Source organism: Pan troglodytes, chromosome 11 (genome assembly GCF_028858775.2).
Source record: "Pan troglodytes isolate AG18354 chromosome 11, NHGRI_mPanTro3-v2.0_pri, whole genome shotgun sequence".
Taxonomy (NCBI): Eukaryota; Metazoa; Chordata; class Mammalia; order Primates; family Hominidae; genus Pan; species Pan troglodytes.
Genome location: NC_072409.2, coordinates 74,755,470 through 74,771,195, shown reverse-complemented (window position 1 = coordinate 74,771,195; position 15,726 = coordinate 74,755,470). Strand labels below are relative to the sequence as shown.

Here is a 15,726-nt window from a genome sequence, read left to right as displayed (position 1 = left end):
GCATTTTTTGTGTGAGATTATAAGCCGGGAAAAAAAATGTCTGTGCAGTAGATAATAGGAGCCATCTTCCTGCATAATAATTTAAAAGGACCTATTGAAAGTTCTTTGCCCGAGTTCTGAGCAATGAAACCAGGGTCCATTATGCCCAGGATGCTCATTATTCCATCTCTGCTCCAATGTTTGATTTCCAGGATGAAGAACAGATCACAGTTGAGCAGGATTCTCCAAGAAACAGAGAACACATGGAGGATGATGATGAGGAGATGCAACAAAAAGGGTACAGTCTTTAAAACAGGGAAATAACCAAGCCTACCTCCTGTTTGGTTTTATTACTTTGTTTTATCCCCATTTGATTTTTTTTTTTTTTTTTTTTTGAGATAGAGTCTCACTTTGTCACCCAGGCTGGAGTGCAGTGATGCGATCTCGGCTCATTGCAACCTCCGCCTCCCAAGTTCAAACGATTCTCCCATTTCAGCCTCCCGAGTAGCTGGGACTACAGGCACATGCCACCACGCCTGGCTAATTTTTGTATTTTTAGTAGAGGCTGGGTTTCACCATGTTGGCCAGGCTGGTCTCGAACTCCTGACCTCAAATGATCCACCCACCTCGACCTCCCAAAGTGTTGGGATTACAAGCATAAGCCATGGTGCCAGGCCTCCCATTTGATTTTTAACACTTATTATAATTTATTAGAGATTGTCACCACCCATCCATCTACCCTCCCTACCCAACACCCTTTCCAGAAAAATTAATGAAGCTTTAAGATGATCAATGTGGCCAATTCAAACTGCTGATGTTCTGGGAACCCAATATGCAGATTTAAATTCACCCAGGACAGTCTTCTAATTAAAAGTGTAAATTACCAAATAATTGCTCCAGTCCATACGAATGCAGTTAATTCATCTTCTCAATGTCAATCAATAGCAATTGATCGCTCAAAACCCAATCCACTTTAAATCCCGACAAACGGTTTCTCTTACCTTGTAATAGCCTCAAAGTATTCCAAGTTCTTACAACTCCGTAAGGTAGGAGACGCAAGATTAGTATCTTTATTTTTTGGACCAGAAAAATGAACCTCAGAGAAGTGACTTCCCCAAGTCAACTAGGAGAGGAAGAGAATTAGGTCACAATTTCAGCTTCTGATTCCTAGTCCAGGATTGTCTGCCACCTATCATAACACTACAGTATTTGTCCATCTTCTATATTCCTACTTAAATTTGATTTGCATTCCTATGTCTCTGAGGAAATTTTTCTTTTTTTTTTTTTAGAGGCAGGGGCTTACTCTTTTGCATAGGCTGGAGTTCAGTGGTGCTAATTTTAAATCTAGAAATAGATTTAAAATTTTTTTTTTGAGATGGAGTCTTGCTCTGTTGCCCAGGCTGGAGTGCAGTGGCACAATCTCAGCTCACTGAAATCTCCATCTCCCGGGTTCAAGCAATTATCCTGCCTCAGCCTCCCGAGTAGCTGGGATTACAGGCATGCACCATCGTGCCCGGCTAATTTTTGCATTTTTAGTAGAGACAGGGTTCCACCATGTTGGCCAGGCTGGTCTTGAACTCCTGACCTCAGGTGGTCTGCTTGCCTCAGCCTCCCAAAGTGCCAGGATTACAGGTGTGAGCCACCACGCCCAGCCAGAAATATATTTTAATTTAAATCTATTCTGTCCAGCCTGGGCAACAGAGCAAGGCCCTGTCATGAGATCTGTCAAGCTCACTGCAGCCTCGACCTCCTGGGCTCAGGTGATCCTCCCACCTCAGCCTCGCAAGTAGCTGGGACTACAGGAGGAAGTTTGTTATATGTATCAGAAGATATCTCTGGAGTTGGCCAGAATTAGGGTTGGCAGCTCTTGTCACATATACATCATCCCAAATATTTACCATATCAGAAACATAGCAAAGTTTTATCCTTCATTTTACTTTATGAGTCTCTGACCTGGAGGTACTGAGAAATTCTCTTGGGTGGTCAGAGGTACTCAGGTTTCACTAATGTTAATGAGACTGAAACAGCCATCAGGAGGTTGGGAATTATTCAGCCCAGATAACCAAATGACCAAAGTGTCTACTTTCAGCTACTCTGCTTTATGCAGAAGTCAGATTGCCACAATGGACTACACACATTCCCTGCAATTAAAGAACCTGATAGAGTCAACCTACAGTATGTGAAGGTACCCTATTAAATGTCACCCTCTGCTGCTGCTGCTTCTTAATATATCTTCAACTGAGAATAATACATCATTAGCCTTTCCTAAATCAGACCATGAAAAAATGTCTTCACTACACTTTTATTCACCCAATATTTTCTAGAGCACTGTTTCTAACTCTCAGTATACATATTCACACACATACGTAATGATGAACATTTCATGAAGAACCTATTGTTCTTATGTATGAATGATACACTATGATACTTTTGATACTTTTATTCTTTCTTTTTTTTTTTTTTTTTTTGAGATGGAGTCTCGCTCTGCCTCCCAGGCTGGAATCCAATGGCGCGATTTTGGCTCACTGCAATCTCCGCCTCCTAGATTCAAGCGATTCTCCTGCCTCAGCCTCCCGAGTAGCTGGGATTACAGGCCTGTGCCACCACACCCGGCTAATTTTTGTATTTTTAGTAGAGACAGGGTTTCACCATGTTGGCCAGGCTGGCCTCAAATTCCTGACCTCAGTTGATCCACCCGCCTTGGCCTCCCAAAGTGCTGAGATTACAGGCTTGAGCCACCGCGCCTGGCCTTTTTTTTGTTTGTTTTTTTGGTTGAGACGGGGTGCAGTGACACAATTACAGCTCACTGCAGCCTTGAACTCTCGGGCTCAAGTGATTTTCCCATGCAGCTGGGACCACAGGTTTGTGCCATCACACGAAGCTTTTTTTTTTTTTTTTTTTTTTTTTTTGTAGAGACAAGGTCTCACTGTGTTTCCCAGGCTGGTCTGAAACTCCTGGGCTCAAATAATCCTTCTACTTTGGCCTCTCAAAGTGCTAGGATTACAGGCATGAGCCACCACACCTGGCCTCCTTCTATTTTGATAGTGGTTACTATGTGGGCTTCATAACCCGCTAATGCATCCCCAACTCAGAGCTGTAAAATACTGTTTCAGATAAGCAATATTTACTCCCATTTCATTCATCTATCAATCAATACATGTCTGTTGAACATCCTTAATATCCAACGTTCTACTCATAGTGCTGTATGGCTCATAGACATCTGTTCTCCAGGGTCTCTGGCCCTGGGGGACTGAGAAATTCTCTTGTGTGGTCACAGGCACTCAGGTTTCACTAAGGTTAATGGGTTGGGAATTATTCAGTCTAGATAACCAAAAGACTGGTTATTAACCAAATAACCAATATTTCCTGCTACTGGAATGGGTCAGTAATGGGTTCATAACAAAACACAATCAAAGAAGACAGTAAGAATAAAGTTCAGAGGCATGTATCTGTCTGAGGAAATGCAAGAAGACTTTTTAGAAGTTAAAAGCTTGAGCTGTGCCCCAAAGCTTGAGAGGAAGCTGACTTGGAGGTGCAGGCGAGACTGTTGGAAGGCGGGGTAGTGGAGGCACTGGCCAAGGGGAGTGAGTGCAGGTCTCCCAGCTTCGGGCCACATCCTTTGAGGTCCTGGAGTTTGGGAATCATCTATACGGGAGGAGAAATGGTCATTTTTAGAAGTGCTATCCCGTGGCCTGGAGGGGACAATGGGGAAATGTGCAAGAAGTTCCTTCCACCCAGACTCAAGTGGGAGAAGGAGAGGCCTCCAAAGAAAGAGGCATCACACAGGAACGAGAAGATCCCCAAAGAAGGAGAGGAGAGCCATGTGGCTATGACCCTGGCCTCCCAGCTCACTCCTGGGGAACTGCTGGACACGATCCTCCTCCGAAGACATGACCCAACCTACACATTACTCACACACTACCCACCCAGCCCATAACAAAGCCCTGGATGGAAATAAAGACATTCCAACAACTCCAGAGCTTTCTGAGAAAGCTGTGACAACCCATTGGTTAATAGCCCTAACATCCAGGAAATCCTACTTTGCATTTTAAGCACACCCCATGAAGTCCATCAGTTTTGGACTAACAGGGATGGTGATGGGGGACAGAGCGCCACCAACTTGCTCAAACTTTGCCAAACCAAGAGGGATGACAGAGTTCCTTGGCTTTTTATTTTCTAACAATAAACACGTAATAACCATTGGTTAAAAGCTAACAGAGGATCTCATAGTGTGCCAGAAACACTCTCTTCCTGTGACTATTTCAGCTTTGGTTAGATATCCATCTCCCCTGCTCTGTTCCCAGGAGCATGTTGTCTGCACCTCTCTAATCCCTCAGGGCTTGGCACACTTATTCAATGATGGTGATCACTGAATGGTCATGATCATGGCTGACTCTAGTCTAAAATGAAATGAGTTTCCCATTTCTATTTTGTAAGACATACGCCTCACACATGTGTTTGTTTGCCTTCTTAGTTTACAAAGCTTAATCTAGCCTCACCATGCAGTTTATTTCATGTTTTTGGTGTTTACTTCTCCCTGCCTTTTTGCTTTTATGTTGCAGGTGTTTGGAAAGGAGGTATGACACGGTATGTGGTTTCTGTAGGAAACACAAAACAACTCTTCGGCACATCATCTGGGGCATTTTATTAGCAGGTAAATAACAAAGATGGTTAGAGATACCACTGTCTTTTTTTTTTTTTTTTCAGGGATTCCCCCAAATATTAACTTTATGTGGAAAAAGATTAAACCTTTATTTTCCCTGGGACCTCACTGAATCATCGGGGGTGGTAGAGAAGTAAATCAAGAAGACCTTTATAGGGGAAGCCTATGCAAATTGTTTCCCTACCCCGTTTATGAGGCCAGAAGCTAATTTTTTTTTTCTTTGAGATGGAGTCTAGCTCTGTCTTCCAGGCTGGAGTGCAATGGCGCCATCTCAGCTCACTGCAACCTCCGCCTCCTGGGTTCAAGTGATTCTCCTGCCTCAGCCTCCTGAGTAGCTGGGATTACAGGCACACGTCACCACACCCGGCTAATTTTTGTATTTTTAGTAGAGACAGGGTTTCACTGTGTTGGCCGGGCTGGTCTCAAACTCCTGACCTCAGGTGATTTGCCCGCCTTGGCCTCCCAAAGTACTGGGATTACAAGCATGAGCCACTGTGCCGGGCCCAGCAGCTAATTTTTGGACTCACTTACTCTCCTCATTCTTATAGCCTTTGTTATTGTCAGGTGGATTTGAGGAGGTGTGTTGGTTTACACAAATCCAGAAAACACAAGTGACTAATGCTTTATATGAATACAACATGAGTAGCCTAGGGCCATCTAGCCCACTCGCTTGCCTGAAGGCAGGACAAGAATGTCTCCTGTTTTTACTCCCTCCAAAACAAAGAGCTCCTTGGCTCACTTTATGTGTTTTTTGTTTTGGTTTGTTTTTGTTTTGTTGTACTGTTATTTTTTGTTTTTCTTGAAGCTGAGCACACTGAACTTGGCCCATTTTAAAGAACACTCCTGTCTATAAAACGTAAGCACCCTGATCCAAACCACAGACATTAATCCCAGGCTGCTGCACAGCCAAGGTCAGCAGTTTTGCTGGTGCTCAGACAGTTGGAATAGGGAACAGTAGGGTTGGTGAGCTTTCTGAGTACTGGGCCAGATAGTATTTTAGGCTTTTCAGTATTTCAGACATAAGGTCAAAACCATGCCATTCTGCCACTGTAGTAACAAAGCAACCATAAACAATACATAAGTAGACAGACATGGCTGTATTCCAAAACAACTTTATTTCTAGAACACACATACAAACTGTCAACTGAAGAATCAATCACGAGGTTCAAACATTTTGAAAGGAAAGTCATAAAGGGTTGCAGCCTGCAAGGTGGCCATTCTGACAAGCTGGGAAGCGTAGTCTCCAACAGAAGCCAGAAACAAGTACTTTGAGGGAGGGAAGAATAAGACAGGAATTTATGCTGAAAGGATTGGCTAAGCATAAGTATTCAATAAGCTATAGGGGGAGTCATGAATATTTATGAAAGGAGACACATGCACATGCACAATTGAGATTTGTGCCTCTTTATGGAGCATGTGTATTAAAAAATAGCAGTGTTACCATGACCTGAGGGTGGAGTTTTCAGCCCTGTGAAGTCAAAAGGTAAAGCAAAGAACACAAAAACCCTCACTGTGCATCCTCCAAGACTGGCCAGAACCACTCCAGAGTCAGCGGTCTCATATCAAGAGGAAATGCCTTGTAAAACTGGTGAGCTGTCACGTCAAAATTCTAAAGAGGCCGGGCACGGTGGCTAACGCCTATAATCCCAGCACTTTTGGAGGCCGAGGTGGGTGGATCACCTGAGGTCAAGAGTTCAAGACCAGCCTAACCAACATGGTGAAACCCCGTCTCTACTAAAAATACAAAATTAACCGGGCGTGGTGGCACATGCCTGTAATCCCAGGTACTCAGGAGGCTAAGGCAGGAGAATCACTTGAACCTGGGAGGTGGAGGTTGCAGTGAGCCGAGATCGCACCATTGCACTCTATCCTGGGCAACAAGAGCAAAACTCCGTATCAAACAAACAAAAACTCTAAAGAGGGAGAGGGAGTCTGGTCACCACCTCAGATGATTGGCTAAAGGCGATAGAGAAATGAGTCTTCCATTTCTTGTTTTCCAGAGCTGGTTTCTGCTGACTCCTTAGGAAGGAATTCTGGTTAAAGGTTAATAAGGAAGGGGCATACTGAGGCACATCTGACCTCCCATCCTGTCATGGTTGGGAACTCAGTTTTTAAGGCTTTTCTGGGATCCCCTTGGCCAAGACAGGCTCGGTTCAGTTGGTTGGGTGACTTAGGACTTTATTTTTATTTCTCAAAACACACAAATATAAATGTTCTTGCCACCTGCAAAAACAAGTGGCAGGCCAGATTTAACCTGCAGAACATCTTTGCAGACCTTTAAGAATAGGAAACCTTATTCTTATCCTAGAATCTGCTCTTCAAAAGCAGCCACCTTGGTAATTGCCCCTACCTCTTTTCCTTAGAGACTCTGTGTCACTTAGAGAAGTAGTCTGTTGTTGGTAGGTCTATTCCTTCACTCAAATTTAGGCCAAATCTGAACTGCAAACCCCAAGAATCAGTACCTCTTTGCCAGTCATCACTTCAACACTCGGCCTTTCTCTGATAGTAGCTCACCTGCCGAGACTGAATGCCAGTGGTAAAAATGGCCAGTACTTAGAGGCCCAATGATTGAGCATCAAGATTCAAGAACTCAGAAGGTCCTGTAAGAATAAAAATACCTAGCACCCTGTCCTCCTAGCATTCATGGTGGTAATTTTTGAGACTTGCTTTGAAAAATATCAAAAGACCCCATCAAAGAAGCCAGTAGCCATATCAAGAGCACTCCTGCATTCAGTGATATTTAATGATATTAAACCTCCCCTCACCTGCACCAGAACAAGGCTCGAGCCTGGAGGCGTGTCCCAGTGGTTAGTGATGTTCAGTGTCTGTTTTTGCTTCCTGGACAGGTTATCTGGTTATGGTGATTTCGGCCTGTGTGCTGAACTTTCACAGAGCCCTTCCTCTTTTTGTGATCACCGTGGCTGCCATCTTCTTTGTTGTCTGGGATCACCTGATGGCCAAATACGAACATCGAATTGATGAGATGCTGTCTCCTGGCAGAAGGCTTCTAAACAGCCATTGGTTCTGGCTGAAGTGGTAAATGCAATTGGTTCTCTTATTTCAGTTAAAAGAGATAGTAGTCCTTTCCAACACCGTTTCAAAAATTTGTTCTGAAATTGCTTCCTCATTTATGGGATATGGAAGCTAGAAACACCCTAGGAAGTAATCTGTTACAATGTCTTCATTTTACAAACAGGAAATCAAAGCCTAGATGAGGCAATGACTCATTTGAAATGTATCCAAATGTCCTCACAAACTGCCTTAATGTCAAGTGTATTAAATGATAAAATGTTGTCCAAAAGATGTTGAGCATATTACGTTCCATGTGCTATATTAGGAAGAGACACCTCCATGCCTACGTATTAGGAAGTAGTTAGAAATATAGGATAGAGTGAAAGTTTTGTCATAGCAGGATGGCTTTCACTCTCCCTCTGACCTGTCAGTGGGAGGGCACCATGATCAATCAGTAACGTCTGTCCTGGCACAAGATAGGGAACAACACAAATGCCATCTAATCTCAGTACCTGTAAATAAAGAATTGGGTTATAAGTACAAATTGATGGAGATTGCTGATGATGTGTCTGTAAAGAGCTTTTACTTTTACCAACTTTTTTTCTTATACAAGTTGTACCCATTCTCTTTCCAATTTATTTACAAAATGAGGATCATAGAACATGGGAGGCTGAGCACTTTTTTTCATGACCCATGGGGCTATGGTCAAAATAAAACTTGATTTTTTTCATTCATCATTCTTCCAATTTTATTCAATGGGGGATATCTACCCTATATTTTATAAAACTGCCAAAAGCCCATGACCCTTCTGAACACTCTTAGTAATAGTCCAATGTTCACAGCCTTTTCTTTTTCTTTTCTTTTCTTTTTTTTTTTTTTTTTGAGACAGAATCTTGCTCTGTCACCCAGACTGGAGTGCGGTGGCACCATCTTGGCTCACTGCAATGTCCGCCTCCTGGGTTCAAATGATTCTCGTGCCTCAGCCTCCCAAATAGCTCAGCCTCCCATGTGCCGCCATACCCAGCTAATTTTTTTGTGTTTTTAGTAGAGACAGGTGTTTCACCATATTGCTCAGGCTGGTCTTGAACTCCTGGCCTCCAGTGATCCTCCTGCCTCAGCCTCCCAAAGTGCTGGGATTATAGGTGCCAGCCACTGTGCCCAGCCTATTTTTTAAATTTTTAATTGTTGTGGGTACGTCATAGGTGTATATATATTTACGGGGTATATGAGATATTTTGATACAGGCATCATGGACATTTTTTAACATCAGAATATGCTGTCCCCTACAGTAATGAGAACTGTGAACATGACCCAGTGCCCTAGTTTTCCTCCCTAGCCTGGGCCTGAGTGTCCCCTTTCTCCTTGTTACTTGCTCCCCTGCCAGCCTCAAAGCCAGGATCAGCCTGGCTACCTGCTATGGATATGAAGCTGGCCTTCTTGGGAGGAAGGGCCTGTGAAGTGTTAGAGAGACCCTTTCCCATAGGACCCTGTGTCCTGCAGCAACTGCTCAGAGCTTTTCCTTCAGCCTCTCTCTGAGGGACCTCCTCTCCCTTCAGGTGGCCCCCTGAGCAGGACCCAAGACCAGTTCTCTCCCTCAAGACTAACATGGGATCTACCAGGAAAATTCACACATCCTTGGCCTATTAAACTGGGCTTGTGCAATCCCAACACCGCAGGCTTTCTGGCTCTGCTGTGCAAGCCGTGAGTCCTGAGTCAGACTTGTCATGCTTGCTGGGCTCCCCAGAGGAGCCAGAACTTGCCCTAACGTCTGATCTCCCTCTCGGCAGCTGGTGAGGTCCCCCAAGGGCAGATAACATATTCCAAGTTCTTCCTTAAATGGAAGCAGGTAACACCTCACCCATCCCCCAAAACAAAGGTGAAGAATCCCAGTAGCTCTCTTAAAGAAATCACCAGACATTCCTCTCCAAACATGCTTTCTCCTCTCTGGCCCCTTTATGCATCCTTGAACAGGTGAAGGGCCCAAGAGTTGTAGAGTAAGGAGACCCCGTACTTAATTTTTTAGCTATTTGCCTTGATAGCCACAACCAAAAAGATCTGTTGCAGTTTCTAAAAGCACAACCTACTGGTGCCAGAGTATATTCATCTTGTTTCTATGTTTCTTTGTTAATTTAAGCCTGATGGCTGGGAGTGGTGGCTCACACCTGTAATCCCAGCACTTTGGGAGGCCGAGGCAGGCAATCACCTGATCTCAGGAGTTCAAGACCAGCCTGGCCAACATAGTGAAACCCCATCTCTACTAAAAATACAAAAATTAGCCGGGGGTGGTGGCAGATGCCTATAATCCCAGCTACTGGGGAGGCTGAGGCAGGAGAATTGCTTGAACCCGGGAAGTGGAGGTTGCAATGAGCCGAGATCGCTCCGTTCTACTCCAGCCTGGGCAACAGAGCAAGACTCCATCTCTCAAAAAAAAAAAAAAAAAATTAAGCCTGATTATGATTCTCAAGTTAGCACAACAAATGATGCCAATGCCTCCTTTCCCCTTCTCTTAGGGTGATCTGGAGCTCCCTGGTCCTAGCAGTTATTTTCTGGTTGGCCTTTGACACTGCCAAATTGGGTCAACAGCAGCTGGTGTCCTTCGGTGGGCTCATAATGTACATTGTCCTGTTATTTCTATTTTCCAAGTACCCAACCAGAGTAAGTATCCAGTTGATCTTTTAGGTTTCTTTTTCTCCCCATGTGTAAATTGCTCAAAATACTGATTGTGAGAGAATTTAACTATTGTTCAGTACTTTTCTTACCTTGATGGGATTATTTAACGTGACCAGGGTGCCCTATCTTCCTGAACTTTCATGGTACTGTTTACTATTTCATGCTCCATTCTCAGTAATTTTCCAGTTACATAACCAGTGAGACGTTCTCTCCCTGTCAAGTCTAATTTCTTCTCGCATACCCTCCATCAAACACACAGAGAAAACTCATCCATTTTGATCCAGATTTCCCCAGACCAGTAAAAAATCTAATATTCCTCCATTGGATCCTGCAGTTCATCGAAGTCCCATGCAGTTTGGGCATTTATACTCCAAAAATTTGTCCTTATACAATTTTCTTTTTAATATTGAACTCAACTCTTATCCTAGCTCTGTCCACTGGTAACCCGTGAAATGGGCAAGAATTCTGAGACATCAAATCTCTCATATGTAACTCAAGATGGCAAACTCTGGAAGACTTTACCATTAAAAACTTGACCCAAGGAAAAAAACACAAATCAGAGACCAAGTTCAGCTAATATGATCCAAGTTCTTTGCCCTGCTGAGGGGAACATCTCCATTGTCTATGCCTCCGATGCCATAGTTCTTTTGAAGCCACTCAGCCCTGCACCACAGATAAAAGCAATTCATTCCTGCTGCACATCCTGGGTCTGCATTAGAGTTTATTGGTCTCTTTTACAATGAAATGAGAGCCTCTTGACAGAGCAATATTTTAGTTAATTCACTTACAGGTTGTCAGATCAACAAACCTTGGACGCACAGAGAAATCATGTTCTGCCTTTCCATTTTCCAGATAGGGGAAATAATTACATGTATCCAGTACTTACAGCTTGACTAGGATGGCCAGATTCTGCCTTCTTTAATGGCCCTTCTTAGACTACTGTTTCTATCCAAGTAATTTATCAGGACATAATGGTTATTTAAATACTTTCCTGGACTGAAGACTTGAAACTCAGTTTTAGGGAGAAGGAATGCAATGCTGAGTTTGTTTTTGTTTTTTTTCTTGAGATGGAGTCTCGCTCTGTTGCCCAGGCTGGAGTGAAGTGGCGTGATCTCAGCTCACTGCAATCCTTGCCTCCTGTGTTCAAGCGACTCTCCTGCCTCAGCCTCCCGAGTAGCTGGGATGACAGGCATGCACCACCACGCCTGGCTTCTTTTTGTATTTTTAGTAGAGATGGCGTTTTGCCATGGTGGCCAGGCTGGTCTCAAACTCCTGAGCTCAGGTGATCTGCCCATTTTGGCCTCCCAAAATGCTAGGATTACAGGCATGAGCCACTGCACCTGGCCTGAGTTTTTTAAGTTATGGTTCTATCAAAGGGTTCTCTGCTTATGACAGCTGTAGCCTCCCAAAGAAGGTGGGTGACAGGCCACAGCTGATAGTGTGTTCAAGGAAATAGTGATCCATTAGACATTCATGCCACGGCCTGCATTAATTTTCCTACTAAGATATATCACTTGATCTTTCTGTATAGGTTTACTGGAGACCTGTCTTATGGGGAATCGGGCTACAGTTTCTTCTTGGGCTCTTGATTCTAAGGACTGACCCTGGATTTATAGCTTTTGATTGGTTGGGCAGACAAGTTCAGGTAAGTTTGGTTCAAAAGAACGCTTTGCTTTTATGGTGCTTTTAACATTGGAGGTAATCCTCAAGACATGTCAGAAATGGGTTTATCTGTCTGCATGAGTTGTCTCAAATTTTAATTCTGCATCATGGGTTAGACAAATAGTTTTGCTTATGTTGAATATGTTAGTCTGTCTGGTTTGTTAACACTACTGCTGTTCTGTACCTATGTCATTGTTCCCTAATCCATTGCCCACATCCTCCTCCCCAGGAACTATCATACTTCTTAGATGTTTCCACAGACAGAGAAACAGGCTTCCTTTGCATCCAGTGCTAACTAATGCCACCTACAAGCCATGTATGGCTCCCAACACATTGCCACAGTTGGCTCATTCTGTAGCATTCTGGAGTCAGACTGAATGTCAGAAATGTCAGGAAATTTGTATCCAGGAATATTTCAAAAATATGCTTCTACACCATTCATTGGAGGGGGCAAAGCTGAGAACATTAACTTTCCAAGTCTATCCAACACATTTGCTGGGTCCATCCTCTGAGAGCCTAGCATTCCTGTGCACTGTCTAATTTCCAGTCATGTGGTTGGAATGAAATCTCTTTTTCTTTCTTTAACTCAGACTTTTCTGGAGTACACAGATGCTGGTGCTTCATTTGTCTTTGGTGAGAAATACAAAGACCACTTCTTTGCATTTAAGGTAAAGTCAAACCTTTTTTCTATGTAGTCGCTGCTATTTCGGCGGCTTCTGTCTTTGTAGATGTTCAGATAGAACTTAACTGACCAAAAACCAGGTATATACCTACTGGGCTGGTCAGAGGTGTGCAATACATCACTGCTCTTTTCCATTGACAATGTTATCTGAAGTTAGTGGACTGCACGCATTTTACCTTGTTACTATGGAGTTAAGGGAAACATCTAGAGGAAGTCAGAACTATTCAAATACTAGGGAATGGGGCTTGTAGCTTTATCTGAGATACTTAGGAAAAATCAAAAGGGTAATAGCACCTTGGGCCTTCAGGGAAAAGAATATTATGTTCCCAGCAACAAGTAGGCATGTGGCAGTGAATGGCTGATGGGTCCAGGATCAGTGACAGCTCTGTATTCGAAAGCCCCTCAGTCCCAGTCCTTGGGGCAGCCGGTCAACCACATCAACCTCTGTTTTAGAGCCAACCCCGTGCTAAACGTTTCTCATCTCTCCTTCAGCATAGCCTTTGCCTAGGCAGGACTAGAGGATAGACCTTCTCCTAACTAAAGAAGGAACATTATTTTACAGGGGAAAGGCAGCTTGGCCCCATGGCTGACCACAGTCAGTTCCTTCTTGAGGCTCCCACATGCCCCAGGAAGCCCATCCTCCTCTGGGAAGTCCCTACAAACACTTGTCAATGAGTCAGAAACATGCATTCGGGTTTTCCTTCAGCTTTCTTTTTTTGTGGTGTGTTGTTATTCATACACTTCTAAATTGTTTTCTCACTTAGAGACTCCAAATTTACCTCCAAATTACCCCAGCTTCAGTTAGGCCAACTTTTAGGCTGAAAAAAGATTCAGCCTAAAACGTTAAACCAGCAGTTTAGTGGCAGGCTGGAGAAGAGAACCTCTGCTGTTTGTAAGAAGCCTGCAGTTTATACAGCATTTCACTTAGCACCCTCCCCCAGCAACCTCTACCTGGCAGTTTAGCTGGTTTGATGTTTTAGGGCTGAGATAACTCAGCCATCTCTGAAAGGCCAAATGTTTATAGAGTGAGATAGAAATATACTCATATCATGAAACGAATTCAGAATTGGAAAAAATAGTCATAAAGAAGGAATAACTTGCTACCCAGACTATACAGGTGTTTTCAGGCCTTCCCCCTCCCCTCTTCCAGGGCAGTGGCCCCTATTCTTTCCTGCCAATGCAGAATCCTCTGCTAACATTCCAGAGATGAGCCTCTTTAACTCCCTCAAGCTTTCAGGAAGGCACTGCCTACCCATTAAAGCCAATAAAAGGCTCATCGTGAGTGAGCTCTGAATACTGGCACAAAATGTCTTTTAATATATATTATTAATGGATTTTTTTCTAAATTAGATCCTGTACAAATTGTCCTCGGTCATTCCGTGCCTCTGGTAGCAGCTTTCTCTGGCCAGTTAGCTGGGGAACAGTAGGGAGGGGGTACAGTAGGATGAGGCTGAGGAGGGACCCAGCCCACAGCTCTTTGTGGTCTATGCAGGGTAGAAACTGCTCTCTGTGGAAACATTGGCTGCACTGAAGGCACCCAAAGAGCATCAGGAAAATAGGATCTAGGAAAATGCAATGGTTTTTTGTTTGTTTTGTTTGTTTGTTTGTTTGTTTGTTTGTTTTTGTGAGATGGACTCTTGCTCTGCCATCCAGGCTGGAGTGCAATGGCACAGTCTCGGCTCTGCAACTTCCGCCTCCCAGGTTCAAGCAATCCTCCTGCCTCAGCCTCCCCAGTAGTTGGGATTACATGCGTGTGCCACCACGCCTGGCTAATTTTTGTATTTTTAGTAGAGACAGGGTTTCGCCATGTTGGCCAGGCTGGTCTCAAACTCCTGACCTCAGGTGATCCGCCCGCCTCGGCATCCCAAAGTGCTGGGATTACAGGTGTGAGCCACCGAGCCCGGCCGGAAAATACAATGGCCTTTAACACAGAACTAAAGTAGCTTCCAAAATGCAGTCACTTTTTAGTAATTTGAAAATCTATAGGTAAAATCACTATTATTTTAAAAGCTAGAAGAATGAATGTTTACTGCATAAGGTCATGACAGATCCCTATTGACTTCAGTAGTAGGGGGCACCATGTTTGAGCGACCAAAGAAAAGACCTGGAGCCAGCAAATGAGACATAGGGTTTATTGAGGGGACTCACATGCAGGGCAGTCCAGTGGCAGCAGGCTAGAGAGGAGAACCGCTACTGTTTGTAAAAGGCAGGCAGTTTATATAGCATTCTCACTTAGTAACCTCCCCCGGCAACCTCCACCTCCCAACCTTCATTTAACCCAAAACAAAGGGCCTGGATCCCCCATATGGCCTGCTTTCTACGGAATGGTCCAAGGGTTCAGATGTTCCTTATAGATAAGGAATGAATCTTTGGATTGGCCGCTCCCAGGTTCCTTAGTTTGGAACTCCAAACACACACGCTTAGACCACAGGGTCATTCTCAGGACATGCTGAAGTTATTGCTGTCAGGTGTGTCTGCCATCCAGTAGGAGGCACTATGTGTCAGCACCTACCATGCCTTACCTGATCTCTACAGCTACTCAGAATAAGGCTCTGAGGTTGCTCACAATTTATCTCAATTTAGGTTACTCTGCTAACTAGTGGTGAAGCCCATGTCTTTTTAGCATCAGGACAAGAATATTTTCTGACAGCCTTCAGCGTATTGATCTAGGTATTACAAATCCCCCCAAACTTCATTCCTTCTTTGAGCAAAAAAAGCTCACCATAGAAGACAGGGGAAAAAAGTCAAAGTCCTGTGACAAATTAGAATAAAAGACTGTAGATAGGGAAGCTGCCTGATTAAACTTCAATAGGAGTTTCCCATATTTTTATGATGTTTCAGAGGGAGAAAAGGAGACAGAGAGGAGGCCTGATATAAAACCTGCTGGTGCAGCTGGACCCATCATTAATCCATGTTTGTTTCTGTCCCCACAGGTCCTGCCGATCGTGGTTTTCTTCAGCACTGTGATGTCCATGCTGTACCACCTGGGACTGATGCAGTGGATTATTAGAAAGGTACTGGGGCTGGGAGGGACTGGGTTATAGGTGTAGAGCTGATT

At 43.9% G+C, this 15,726-nt stretch overlaps 1 protein-coding gene across 1 annotated transcript in view; it reads left to right on the top strand.

Moving 5' to 3' along the window:
- SLC28A3 (solute carrier family 28 member 3) overlaps positions 1-15,726 on the top strand; it is a 66,832-nt gene that overhangs the window by 33,519 nt on the left and 17,587 nt on the right. Inside the window, exons 3-9 of the mRNA XM_528339.8 lie at positions 192-277; positions 4,542-4,633; positions 7,489-7,678; positions 10,165-10,309; positions 11,856-11,969; positions 12,577-12,654; positions 15,602-15,682. Coding sequence (XP_528339.2) covers positions 192-277; positions 4,542-4,633; positions 7,489-7,678; positions 10,165-10,309; positions 11,856-11,969; positions 12,577-12,654; positions 15,602-15,682 — 786 coding nt within the window. The remainder of the gene's footprint in view (positions 1-191; positions 278-4,541; positions 4,634-7,488; positions 7,679-10,164; positions 10,310-11,855; positions 11,970-12,576; positions 12,655-15,601; positions 15,683-15,726) is intronic.